Genomic DNA, 14401 nt, shown 5'->3' with positions numbered 1-14401 from the left:
GGTCATTAAAATCCCATTAGTTCTATATCTGGTGGGACAAAATTTGGAATTTAAGTAAATGAAATGGCTACCACCATTTAGCTGCAGAAGACATCAGAAAGGATGATGGCATTTAAGAAGCCAGATACGAATTCTTTGAGTAGGTGACAGATGTTTGGGGGGTGGGAGGGGGGAATTGGAGTGGATGTGGTGCACATGGACCCTCACAGCCTTCGACAAGGTACCACAAGAAACTGTTGAAGATTAAGGGGTATGGAATTAGGGAGAGAGGGTGACCAATTGGATTCAAAACCAGTTAAGGTAGGAAATGGGCAGGAGTTAAGGGTAGTTTCTCAGCAGGTAGCAGTATTCCAGTGTTCTGTTCTCGGGCTGCTTCTGTTCACTGTACAATGATTTAGAATGCAGGGTTAAAATATAGCAGTTTAGTATTGTCTGCAAATTTGAACAGAGGAATAGAATAGTGATGACCAAAAGGAAGCTGGAATGGGATTATTGATAAAATGGGCACAAAAAACAAGTTTCTAAAAAAAAAGGGTACTTTTTTTTTTTAAATATATAAAACAAATAAGTATACTTTGGATGGGGAAAAAGCAAGTGAGGTGGTGAAGCAATGGAATTTAGGAGTTCAAGTTCACAAAATAAAATGGATAAAGATTTTTAAAAAAAGCTAAAAATGGAAACTATTTGGAATGGAATAGATATTAATTCTAAATAGATAGAATGTGAGGACATGGATACAAGAGCTTTAGGACAGATGTCAAACTGAGCCCCATCAGGTGGGTATAAAAGATTCCATGCCACTATAAGAGCAAGGGAATTCTCCCTGGTGTCTGGGGGCAATATTTATTCTTTGACCATCACAAACAGATCATCAGGTCATTATCTTGCGAGCTTGCTGTGCACAAATTGGCTGTAGCCTTTCCCAGGTTACAACAGGGCTGACATTTTATTGGCTCTAAAATGTCCAGAGGTTGTGAAAGGTGCTATAGAAATGCAGTCTTTTTTTAAAATACCACTGGAATGAGGAATTGCATCCAGGAGTTGGGGCAGAATAGTACTGCTGATTTGGCTGGAATGCCAATGCTGACCCCCTTTCCATCATTTACCAATTTATGGTCATGCATGATTAGCCTTTCAAGGGTAGCCAACACAGAATTTACCCCACATATTCAGCAGCTTCAAGGAAAAGGTGGAAAAATGTTGGCAGATTACTTTTGCTACGAAGCCAAAAGGGAATTAAAACAGCATGCCAAGAGCCATTTGGAGTACATGGTTGAATTGTAAAGTAAAGCACTTTCTACATCACTGACTAAAAAGCAGATTGTGTTTTAGACTAGAGTCAAGGTTTACTCCAAGCAATACTAGTCGGTTCTTGCATACAGGTAGCTACGGGAAAAAAAAGTGCCTGCATCCATTTTAAATACCACAGAAACTGCTGAAACTAGTCTAGCACATTAAACGCTGGTGTAAATGGTGGATTGATCAGAGTTCAGTCATCAGCTTTATTGTTAGCTTTTTCCAGTTAGAACAAACAGGCCAGTGTTGTGCAAAAAGTTATTTATTTCAAATACAATAAATTATTGCAGACACAAGGATAAGTTTATCTGCACATTTGTTCAAGAGCTAAATTGATCTTCCAGTATAACATTAGTATTCAATGTCCAAACATGCTACTCCTGCTTTAGGGTGCTGGTTTGGAACTCCTTTCTCCTAGAAGTGAGCAGAACACGCTTCAGATGTTAATGGATTGGTACATATCCCCCTCACCACCTTCCCTTTTGTTTCACTGTTGCCCAGACAGCAGTCCCATCCCTCTCTGGAATCACACAATGATAGCCATAGATACATATTATTCATCAAGAACATTCATGGCAATAAGCAATAGCAGAATCAGTGCAAGTTGCAACATTAAAAACACTAAGAATTTGGAAGCAACACTGCTTACCGCTAGATCAGGTTACCTTATTATTTGTGCTTACCTCATCAAGGAAGTACTTCTCAATTAGTTTCAATGCTGCTCTGTACACCATGTTATTTGAATGGAATTGAAGCGCTTCAATTTTCTCCAAGCCATTAAGCTCCTCTATTATTAGACACAGTTTATCTGTCTCACCGAACTGTTCCACAGTCTTATGAAAAAAATTAAAGACCCCATTAACTAATTGCATTTTTCAAGTCAAGTCAAGCAGAAAGTTGCTGCTATCAATGAAAAGCACGAGTGTTTGAATCATAGGACCCCTTTTGTTTGGACTGATTCACAACCAAGTTCTGAAGAAAAATGAGAATTCAAGCCAACTGGACAACAGAAAGCAGGTAACGGTAATTTGCAGAATATTTGGTATGCAGTGTTCGTGACTAGTTTTACTCCGTGATCCTTTTATTAAAAGTATGAAATATGCAAGCTGGTTTGTATCAAGGCTACTTGATCCAATAATGGTAGATTGCCAGTAATTCAAAGTTGTTTCAAAAGTGCATGGTTTCACATCTTTTCCCTGCTGAAACAATACTTTATTTTGACACCAAGTTAGTAGGCACATTTCTGCCAAAAATAGGACACAATAGAAGTGTTAAAATGCAAGCCATATGTAGCACATTTGAAGTGTCAAGTGCAATCCCTAAATCATCAAATTGCAATAATAGCACAGAAGGCGGCCATTTGGCCCATTGCACTGGCTCTGACAGCTATCAAATTAGTCCCACACCCCTGCTCTCTCTCCATAGCCCTGCAATATCTCCCCCAGATATTTATCCAATTCCCTTTTGAAAGGGACAATAGAATCTGCTTACACCACCCTTTCAGCCAGTGGATTCCAATCTTGACTCGCTCTAAAAATACTCATCTCTGGTTCTTTTGCTAATTACCTTAAATATATGCCCTCTTGCCACTGGAAACAGTTTCTCTATTTCCTCAGTATTCACTACCAAAACCCTTCATAATTTTGAACAGCTTTATCCCCTCAGTATTCTCTACTCGAAGGAGAGCAACCCCAGCTTATCTAATTTCACATCCATGGTACATTTCTAGTAAATCTCCTCTGCACCATCTCCAAGGCCTTGACATCCTTCCGAAAGTGAGGTGTGCAGAATTGCCCACAATACTTTAGATGGAGCCTAACCAATGAATGAAAGCGTTAGCTCAACTTGTTTTTGCACTCTTACGCTTGTATTTATAAAGCCAAGGATCTTGTATGCTTTAAGCAGCCTACTCAATCTGTCTGGCCACTTTAAAAGATTTGTGAATGTACACTCCTAGATCAGTTCTGCACCTCCTTTAAAATTTGGACCATTTGGTTTATATTGCCTCTCATGCTTCCTACCAAAATGCATCACAGGTCTGTTAAATTTCATCTGATGCATGTCTGCACATTTCACCAGTCTACTCTGTCATCCTGAAGTCTGTCCCTCCTCATTTACTGCATTTGAGCTTTGATCTGCAAGCCTTGAAAATATGCCCTATATATCCAGTCTGAAAAACACTACTCTCTGCCCCTTCAGTCAATTTTGCATCCATGCTGCCACAGTCCCTTTAATCCCATGGGCTTCACTTTACATAATCAAATGCTTTTGGACAGTCCATAGACACATCAATTCTCTCCATTACTTCAAAGAACTCAAAGCAAGTTAGTCAAACACTTATTTGCCTTCACCATATCTCTACTGGCTTTCATCAATCAACCTATATTATTCCAAGTGACAATCTGATTATAATCTCAACATTTACCCACCACTGACATTAGGCAGACTGGCCTGCAGTAGACAGGTTCATCCCTCCCCTTATATTTTGAGCAGGGGTACAACATCTGCAATCCTTAGTCCTCTAGCAAGGCTACCATATCCAGTGTGGATTGGAAGATTGTGGCCAGAGCCTTGGCAGTTCCCACCCTTGCTTCCTCCAAAAATCTAGGATGCTTCCCATCCAGGCTGGGTGACTTGCTACTATGAATGCTGCCAACATTAAGTGCATCCATGTTTGTTTGTTTTTTTTAAAAAGTATTCTATCAATTAGTCTACTGTCTCCTTTACTGTGACATTGGCAGAATCGCCTTTAGCAACAACAGATGCAATGTGCTATTCGTACCTCAGCCTACCCTCTGCGTGCCTTCACACCATCTTTTGGTCCCTAACCAGTCCCACCCTTCCTTTGATAAGTGACTTTTAAAGTTTCAGCTAACTTACTAGGAAGATATTGGACAGGGAATCCAAGATCACAAGAAGAATTTTGGCATCTTGGATAGAGAGTAGATCAAGGAGTGGTTTCAGCACCCCACACTTCACCAAGTGGACAACCTGGTCAACTGTGCCACCATTCGTGTAATTAGTCACCGCCCAAACAGCTTCTCTCTGTGCTGGAAAATCACCCTGCAAGAAAAAAAAAAAATTGTACCATGCTCAAAAGTTATCAAACCCTGTAGAGGCATTTCATTAATGAAATCTGCCAACAACAAAATGTGATCCTATCATCTGTTCAACTGGATCAGTCTCAGGTCCATCCAAACACTCAGCTTTTAAAAGCACCATTTATACTAGAAAAAGATTAAAATAAAAGCAGTCACTTGCAATGGTTAGTTCCAGTCTCAATTCCTCAGATACTGAAGCAGTCAATAGCCACATGCAGCAAGATCTGGACAACATCCAAGCTTGGGCTGATAAGTGGCAAGTAACATTCGCACCAGGCAACAATGGCCATCTCAAATAAGTGTTTAACCACCTCATGACATTGCCAAATCCCCCACCAACATCCCATGGGAGGTCACTGTTGACCAGCAACTCAACTGGAACAGCCACATAAATACTGTGGCTACAAGAGCAGGTCAGAGACTGGGTATTCTGCGGCGAGTGACTCACCTTCCGATTCCCCAAAGCCTTGCCACCATCTATAAGGCACAAGTCAGGAGTGTGACAGAATACTCTCCACCTGGCTGAGTGCAGCTCCAACACGCCAGACAACAAAGCCTGCTTGATTGGTTAAGGTGGTGGGTAGGGTGCCATTCACTCCCTCCACCATGGAGGCATTTAGATGTACACTGCAGCAACTCGCCAAGGTTCTTCAACAGCACCTCCCAAACCCACAACCTCAACCGTCCAGCAAGGACATGGGTAGAAAGCACATTGGAGGCCACCACCTCCAAGGTCATATACTAGCCAGACTTGGAAAGATATTGCTGTTACTCAAGTCACTGGGTCAAAATCCAGGAACTCCCAACACCTTCACCACACAGACTGCAGCAGTGCGAGGCAGCAGCTTCTTAAGGGCAAATGCTGGCCTCCAGTCATGCCCACATCCAGAGAATGAATAAATTAAATGCTAGAGTGTTGATGTTCCACTTCAACCAAGTGAGTGGTCCAAAAACCTCTCCAAGACTGCAATCAATGCCACTATCAAACAGTAGGCAGGATTTCCTGCAGAGATCACTTGACAAAAGTTACACCACTCCGATGAAAATTTCCCCGTTATGTAAAATTCAACGGATTTATACACATGGAGGGCAGCATTATTTACAGAAATCTGACCAACTATTTCAAGTAGCTTGAATCTTTAACCCAAGTTATTCAAGGGATCAAGCACTTACTTTTTCCATCAGTTCAATAAGCGGAGATAAAACGCCACAATCAATCAACCGCTGAATCTGCATTGGAGGTCCCGCAGCAATATTGGAAATGGCCCAAGCTGCCTCCTTCTGTATACTAGTCTTGGAATGTTTCAACAGCTTCAGTAGAACAGAGAGAATTCCAGCTTCAATGGCAGCCTCTGTCTGGTTATCAGTTCCAGTCACAATGTTCCCAACAGCACGGAGGGCAGGGACCTAAAATAAATTGGATACCCAAAAATAAAGGTTTCATGTTAAATTGCAGGTTATTGCAATAGCTCACTTGTTGCAAGAAAAATTGGTCAGGTCATTGGAGGTTTTGATTGAGATGCTTTATCGAGCATCCAGAGAATAAGTGCATCACCTGGTGGGGTACCAAGTCATACAGAAAAGACAAACACAAGAACATAAGAATTAGGAACAGGAGTAGGCCATCTAGCCCCTCGAGCCTGCTCCGCCATTCAAAAAGATCATGGTTGATCTGGCCGTGGACTCAGCTCCACTTACCCGCCCGCTCCCCATAACCCTTAATTCCCTTATTGGTTAAAAATCTAACGATCTGTGATTTGAATACATTCAATGAGCTAGCCTCAACTGCTTCCTTGGGCAGAGAATTCCACAGATTCACAACCCTCTGGGAGAAGAAATTCCTTCTCAGCTCGGTTTTAAATTGGCTCCCCCGTATTTTGAGGCTGTGCCCCCTAGTTCTAGTCTCCCTGACCAGTGGAAACAACCTCTCTGTCTCTATCTTGTCTATCCCTTTCATTATTTTAAATGTTTCTAAGAGATCACCCCTCATCCTTCTGAACTCCAACGAGTAATGACCCAGTCTACTCAATCTAATCATAAGGTAACCCCCTCATCTCCGGAATCAGCCTAGTGAATCTGTACCCCCTTCAAAGCTAGTATGTCCTTCCTTAAGTAAGGTGACCAAAACTGCACGCAGTACTCCAGGTGCAGCCTTACCAATACAAGTTCCAAGGTTTATTGTTGGGTTAACTTAATTGCAAGAACATGACAATGGACTTAACTGCTGATGTTAGGGAGGAAAGAAGAGTGCAAGCCAACCTTCCATTTAGTAGGATATGAAAAATACTCAGAAAATAGGTGCTGGAGTAGGCCATTCGGCCCCTCGAGCCTGCACCACCATTCAATAAGATCATGGCTGATCATTCCCTCAGTACCCCTTTCCTGCTTTCTCTCCATACCTCTTGATCCCTTTAGCCATAAGGGCCATATCTAACTCCCTCTTGAATATATCCAATGAACTGGTATCAACAATTCTCTGCGGCAGGGAATTCCACAGGTTAACAACTCAGTGAAAAAGTTTCAGTCCTAAATGGCCTACCCCTTATCCCAAGACTGGTGTCCCCTGGTTCTGGACGTCCCCAACATTGGGAACAATCTATCCACATCTAACCTGTCCCGTCCCAATCTTGTATATTTCTATGAGATCCCTTCATCCTTCTAAACTAACGTATAAAGGCTCAGTTGATCCAGTCTCTTACATATGTCAGTCTAGACATCCCTGGAATCAGTCTGGTGAACCTTCGCTGCACTCTCAATAGCAAGAATGTCCTTCCTCAGATTAGGAGACCAAAACTGAACACAATATCCCAGGTGAGGCCTCACCAAGGCCCTGTACAACTGCAGCAAGACCTCCCTGCTCCTATCCCCTAGCTATGAAGGCCCAACATACCACTTGCATGCCAACTTCCAATGACTGATGAACCATGACACCCAGGTCTCGTTGCATCTCCCCTTTTCCTAATCTGCCACCATTCAAATATTATTCTGTCTTCGTGTTTTTGCCCCCAAAGTGGCTAACTTCATTATACTGCATCTGCCATGCATTTGCCCACTCACCTAATCTATCCAAGTCACCTTGCAGCCTCTTAGCGTCCTCCTCACAGCTCACACTGCCACCCAGTTTAGTGTCATCTGCAAACTTGGAGATATTACACTCAATTCCTTCATCTAAATCATTGATGTAAAGAGCTGGGGTCCCAGCACTGAGCTCTGCCTGCCACTCTGAAAGGCCCAGTTTATCCCAACTCTGCTTCCTATCTGCCAACCAGTTCTCTATCCATGTCAATACATTATCCCCAATACCATGTGCTTTAATTTTGCACACCAATCTCTTGTGTGGGACCTTGTGAAAAGCCTTTTGATAGTCCAAATACACCACATCCACTAGTTCTCCCTTGTCCACTCTACTAGTTACATCCTCAAAAAATTCCAGAAGATTTGTCAAGCATGATTTCTCCTTCATATATCCATGCTGACTTGGACAGATCCCGTCACTGCTTTCCAAATGCGCTGCTATTTCATCCTTAATAATTGATTTCAACATTTTCCCCAACACTGATGCCAGGTCAACAAGTCTATAATTACCCACTTTCTCTTGCCCTCCCTTTTTTTTTTAAAAAAAAGTGTTACATTAGCTACCCTCCAATCCATAGGAACTGATGCCAAGTCAATAGACTGTTGGAAATTGACCAATGCATCCACTATTTCTAGGGCCACTTCGTTCAGTACTCTGGGATGCAGACTATCGGCCTTCAATTTGATCAATTTCCCGCCTAAGGATATCCTTCAGTTCCTCCTTCACTAGACCCTCGGTCCCCTAGTACTTTCGGAAGGTTATTTGTGGTTCTTTCTTCATGAAGGAAGACAAAGTATTTGTTCAATTGGTCTACCATTTCTTTGCTCTTCACAGATCTATAGAAGCTTTTGCAGTCAGTTTTATGTTTCCAGCAAGTTTCTTATACTCTATTTTTCCCCTTCTTAATTAAAACACTGTCCTCCTCTGCTGAATTCTAAATTTCTATCAGGTTTGCTGCTCTTCCTTGGATTTAACAATATCCTTAATTTCCCTTGTTAGCCACGGTTGAGCCACCTTCCCAGTTTTATTTTTATTCCAGACAGGGACGTACTGTCAACCCTTTAAGTATAATTTACCAGTCTATTCTAGCCAATTCACACCTCAAACCATCAAAGTTACCTTTCCTTAAGTTCAGGACCCTAGTTTCTGAATTAACTGTCACTCCATCCTAATAAAATAATTCTACCAGGTTATGGCCACTCTTCCCCAAGGGGTCTCACCAAGATTGCTAATTAGTCCTTTCTCATTACACATCACCCAGTCCAGGATGGCCAGCTCCCTGGTTTGTTCTGACATATTGGTCTAAAAACCATCCCTAATACACTCCAGTAAATCCTCCTCCACCACTTGGCTACCAGTTTGGTTAGCCCAATCAATGTAGATTAAAAAGTCACCCATGACAACTGCTGTACCTTTATTGCATGCATCCCTTATTTCTTGTTTGATGCTGTCCCCATCCTTACTACTGCTACTACTGTTTGGTGGTCTGTACACAACTCCCACTAGCGTTTTCTGCCCCTTGGTATTCCATAGCTCCACCCATACCAATTCCACATCATCCAAACTAATGTCCTTTCTTACTATTGCATTAATTTCCTCTTTAACCAACAATGCCACCCCACCTCCTTTTCCTTTCTGTCTATCCTTCCTAAATGTTGAATAGCCCTGGATGCTAAGTTCCCAGCCTTGGGCACCCTGGAGCCATGTCTCCGTGATGCCAATTACATCATATCCGTTAACGACTGTCTGCGCAGTTAATTTGTCCACCTTATTCCGAATACTCCTTGCATTGAGGCACAGAGCCTTCAGGCTTGTCTTTTTAAACACACTTTGCCCCTTTAGAATTTTGCTGTAGGTTTCTCTGTCATCCACTTACTTTTCTTCTGGCTATCTTTTGCTTCTGCCCCCATTCTACTTCCCTCTGTCTCCCTGCATAGGTTCCCATTCCCCCTGTCGTATTATTTTAACTCCTCCCCAACACTAGCAAACACTCCCCTAGGACATCGGTGCAGACCGTCCAGTTTGTGCTGGTCCCACTTCCCCCAAAACCAGTTCCAATGTCCCAGGAATTTGAATCCCTCCCTTGTGCACTACTCCTCAAGCCACATATTCATCTGAGCTATCCTGCGATTCCTACTCTGATTAGCACGTAGCACTCCTGAGATTAATATTTTTGAGGTCCTACTTTTAAAATTTAACTCCTAGCTCCCTAAATTCATCTTGTAGGACCTCATCCCTTTTTACCTATATCGTTGGTACCTATATGCACCACGACAACTGGCTGTTCACCCTCCATTTTCATAATGTCCTTCACCCGCTCGCAACATCCTTGACCCGTGCAACAGGGAGGCAACATACCATCCTGGAGTCTCTGTTGTGGCTGCAGAAATGTCTATCTATTCCCCTTACAATTGAATCCCCCCATCACTATAGCTCTCCCACTCTTTTTCATGTGCAGCAGAGCCACCCACAGTGCCATGAACTTGGCTGCTGCTGCCCTCCCCTGGTGAGTCATCCCCCTCAATACCCAAAGCGGTATATCTGTTTTGCAGGGCGATGACTGCAGGGGACCCCTGCACTACCTTCCTTGCACTGCTCTTTCGGTTGGTCTCCCATCCCCTATCTGACTGTGTACCCTTTTTCTGCGGTGAGACCAACGCACTAAATATGCTAGTCATATCATTTTCAGCATCGTGCATGCTCCAGAGTGAATCCACCCACAGCTCCAGTGCCACAATGCGGTCTGTCAGGAGCTGCAGCCGGATACACTCCCCGCACACGTAGTCGTCAGGGACATGGGATGCGTCCCTGGCTTCCCACACATAGTACAGGAGGAGCATAACATGTCCGAGCTCTCCTGCCATGACTTAACCCTTAGTTAAACTTAAATTAGCAACAATGCTAAAAGGTTACTTACTGATAGCAAAGGAAAAAAAAACATACTTACCAATCACTTACCCCCTTGGCTGTGACGTCACTTTTTGATTTCTTACTTTTTTGCCTTCTCCCCCTGCTGCAGCTGCACCGGCTAGCCTCAGCGATCTCCCGCTCCACCTCCCGACATGACACTGCTGCTCCCCAGACTGACGGGCCTCTTTTAGGATAGTGCATGTGGGGCTGCAATATCCATCTCTTGTTTCTCTTTCTCCCTCCCTCTCTTCCTTCCCCCCCCACCCCACAGTTTAGGTACACTAAATTTCATCCAGTGTGGATTCCAGATCCCCAATGTCCACTGCCCTTGCATGGGAAGTCAGTTCTTTGCACCAGTAGTGAGCAGATCATGTGAAATTTTTTGGGGGTCAGACATAACCACATCTGACACAAGCAATCTTTTCCAGGAGAGAGTTCTACATTTGACAATTCAGACCATAAAGGCTCAACATTTAGCACAGGACCATTTCTCAACACCTTCAGTTTAGGACTACAAGATCTGGGCTTTCTTGCACATTATGCTGTGGACACCTGGTGGACATCCTGCAGACGTTCAGTGAGCCTTGGACTTCTGCTGGTTGCTCAAATGGTTTATGAACACGTACAGCCTCTGAATGGTTGCACACCAAACACTTCTGACAGCTAATTTTGGGATACCATTACACTCATCAAAATTTGTTCAAGCAGATTGGTGTCTTAGAACCTCTGTGGGGCTCAATGCAGACAGCAAGATGCTTGCCAAACAACATTCAAGGCAAACAACTATGGCCATCAGTCTAGGCTTTCTGAAGCATAGTGGAAATTTACATACTGCAACTTCCCACCTTGGGAGTGCAACAGCCAGACAATTGGTCTTTACAGATCTATTCTAATAGAGACATGCCAGGGAGGGAGAGAGAGGGTGGGTGGGGGGGGGGGGGGGGGGGGGTGCAGAGGAGGGCAAGTCCAATCTAGTCAGCTTACTCTGTCTCAGCTGTTCATGATGGCAGGCACTTACAGCTTCTTGCTGAGATTAGATAAATAATGGTCTGAAGTAGAATGAACACATTTTCAAAACGAAACCTGGGGACACAGGCAATGTGCTCTGCAATTTTTTTTCTGGTGTGGGTGCACGGCCCATTTGTGTACGTGAAATTTCACATTGGGACCAGTGGACAGCTACGTGGCTTCGATAGACTGAATCACAAATCTTGCATATGTTCAGGCAATGGTGCTGTACAATCTACTCAACAAATCTGCTCAATTTTAAATCTGTTCCAATGAAACATCCTCGGTCTCAAGGTCTCACATTCACAAATCTCTTCCCAGAGAGAAGAGAGAGCTTCCCTTAGTCAATAACAAACAATTCACTTATATAAGCATCTTGAACATGAAAGGCATTTCACAGGAGTATTCAGATAAATATTGACACCAAGCCACCTATAGAAATTAGTGCAGGTGAAGCTTGAAAGAAGGAGGGAGAGAGGGGTTTAGGCAGGGAATTCTAGAGCTTGGCAACAGAAGGCACAGCCACCGATGGTTGAGCAATTATAAATTAGGGATGCTCAAGAGGGCAGACATCTCTGGGGTGGAGGGGGGTTGTGGGGCTAGAGGACATGAGAGATAGGGAGGACAAGACCATGGAAGGATTTGAAAATAAGGATGAGAATTTTGAAAGCGAGGTGTTGCTTAAGTGCAAGACAATGTAGGCCAGCAAGCACAGGGGTGATGGGTGAATGGGACAGTGCAAGTTAGGACATGGGCAGCCGAGTTTTGGATCACCTCTAGCTTATGTAGGGTAGAATGTTGGAGGCCAGCCAGGAGTGCATTGGAATAGTAAAGTTGAGGGGTAACAAATACATGAATGTGGATTTCAGCAGGAGATGAGCCAAGGCAAGGGTAGAGCTGGGCAATGTTATGGAGGTGGAAATCGGTGGTCTTAGTTATGCTGCAGATGTGGTCAACAGCTCATTTCAGGGTCAAATATGACAGAGGTTGCAAACAGTCTGGTTCAGCCTCAGGCAGAAGTTGAGGAGAGGGATGGAGTCAGTGGCTGGGGAAGTGAATGTTTGTGGCAGGGACTGTAAAGAATGGTTTTGGTGGTCTTCCAAATATTCAATTGGAGAAAACTTCTGCTCATCCAGAACTGGATGTTGTACAATTGAGAGAAGTCAGTGAGGTAAAGCCAAGTGTCACCAGCATACATGTGGAAACAGGTGGTGTTTCTGGATGTTGCCCCTTGTAACATGTAGATGAGAAAGGGGAGGGGGGCAAGGATAGATGCTTGAGGGACACTAGAGGCAATGATTCAGGAGCAGGAAGAGAAGCCATTTCAGGTGATTCTCTGGCTACAATTAGATAGCTAAGAATGGAACCAGGCTAGTGCAGTCCCACCCAACAGTAGAGGTGCATTGGAGAAGGATGGATTGTCAACCATGTCAAAGGCTGCAGACAAGTCAGGAAGTATTTAAAAAAAAAAAAGGAGGGATAGTGTGACTTGGTCAGTCACAAAGGATGTAATTTGAGAGCAGAGCCACTCAGTACTGTGGCAGGCACAGAAACCAGATTGAAGGGATTCAAACATGGAGCTCCAGGAAAAATAGGTACGGATTTGGGAGATGACAACACGTTCAAGGACTGGAGGGGAAGGGAAATTGGAGACAAGTGGTAGTTTGCAAGGACAGAGGGATGGAGGATTGATTGAGGAGAGGAATGATGACAGCAGATTTGATGGAGGGGACCAGTACCAGAGCAGAGCAAACCATAGAAGCTGTTTCAAGTGATTCACTGGCTACAATTAGATAGCTAAGAATGGAACCAGGCAAGTGCTATTTTTAATTTTCTATTATATTCAAAAAGGAGTTATATGTAGTCCTTACTACTAGGGGGATCAAGGGGTATGGCAAGAAAGCAGGAATGGGGTACTGAAGTTGCATGTTCAGTCATGAACTCATTGGCAGTACAGGCTCAAAGGGCCGAATGGCCTACTCTTGCACCTATTTTCTATGTTTCTATGTTTCATTAATGATGTCAGCTAACATGGGAGCCAGAAAAGGGAGTTGGATAGTCAGCAGTTTGGTGGGAATACAGTCAAGGAGCAGGAAGTGGGTCTCATGGACATGATGAGCACAGAAGGGTTATGAGGGAAGATTGGAGTGTTACTGATGAGGCAAGGGCTAGGGCAGGAGGGGCGAGGAGATCCTTCGAGGGTCATTGTGCTTCAGAGTATTAGGTCGTCTTTCCTTTTGCTCAATGCTTTGTTTTACACAACAGTCATGTTTGGTGCCTCAACTGAGTCAGTGTCAACAGATGGGCCAGATCCTGGCTTTTTATGCAACTCCGCCAGCAGACTGAACCAGGTGGTATTTAAGGGGACTTGTTAGAGTCAAGACCAAAGCCTTATGACCAGATCGACATCTGCCTGCAGATGGCCACTCTGCCCATTGAACTGCAATAGTTGATACGCTGGCCAGTAAACCGGCAACACTAGTAGCAATGTATTCAATGTCATCTCCACTTTAGTGGATAGTAGCATAGAAAACAACAAAATCATATTTACCTTGGGCATCTTCTTGCCAAGTGTCTCAACTCCATGTTATAGCATTGAGTTTCAAGCACACAATCCATCCTGTCCAAATGCAGGAAGGAGGTAAAAAAAAAAAAAACTGCCAGATCATTCACATTGCTAGAAATGCAACAGATGCTCTTTCCAAATGTAAAAAGTCTGCAATACTTTGGTTGCGCTCTGAAGCAGAATAAAGGGGTCCTCAAAACACTTGATCGTATCCACATACGCTGTTCTTATCACAAAACCCTGGTCCTCAATAGTTGCAACATCCTTGACTGGACAGAGTTTGAGAAACTGATGGTTACAAATGGGTTTACCATGGACAACTGCTCAGGCTCAGCAAGGTTTAGTCACTCTGCCAAGCATCACACATACTGCCCTACATCAGCTTGTATGAGGTGATGCAGAGGTGTAATAGTATTCTCACTCAAACTGGATATGTATCTTTCA

General features: G+C 43.6%; 1 protein-coding gene across 2 annotated transcripts in view; it reads right to left on the bottom strand.

Moving 5' to 3' along the window:
- Positions 1 to 1775: 1775 nt before the first annotated feature.
- The window catches only part of LOC139280519 (importin subunit alpha-1-like), a 29091-nt gene continuing 16465 nt past the window's right edge, over positions 1776 to 14401 (bottom strand). For both annotated transcript variants that reach the window (XM_070899998.1, XM_070899999.1), the window contains exons 8-11: positions 5571 to 5804; positions 4177 to 4359; positions 1980 to 2129; positions 1776 to 1816 (exon numbers count right to left, since the gene is read on the bottom strand). In XM_070899998.1, coding sequence (XP_070756099.1) covers positions 1784 to 1816; positions 1980 to 2129; positions 4177 to 4359; positions 5571 to 5804 — 600 coding nt within the window. In that variant the 3' untranslated portion in view covers positions 1776 to 1783. The remainder of the gene's footprint in view (positions 1817 to 1979; positions 2130 to 4176; positions 4360 to 5570; positions 5805 to 14401) is intronic.

This window comes from Pristiophorus japonicus, chromosome 15 (assembly GCF_044704955.1).
Source record: "Pristiophorus japonicus isolate sPriJap1 chromosome 15, sPriJap1.hap1, whole genome shotgun sequence".
Classification (NCBI taxonomy): Eukaryota; Metazoa; Chordata; class Chondrichthyes; family Pristiophoridae; genus Pristiophorus; species Pristiophorus japonicus.
This window is presented reverse-complemented; position numbering and strand designations above follow the sequence as displayed.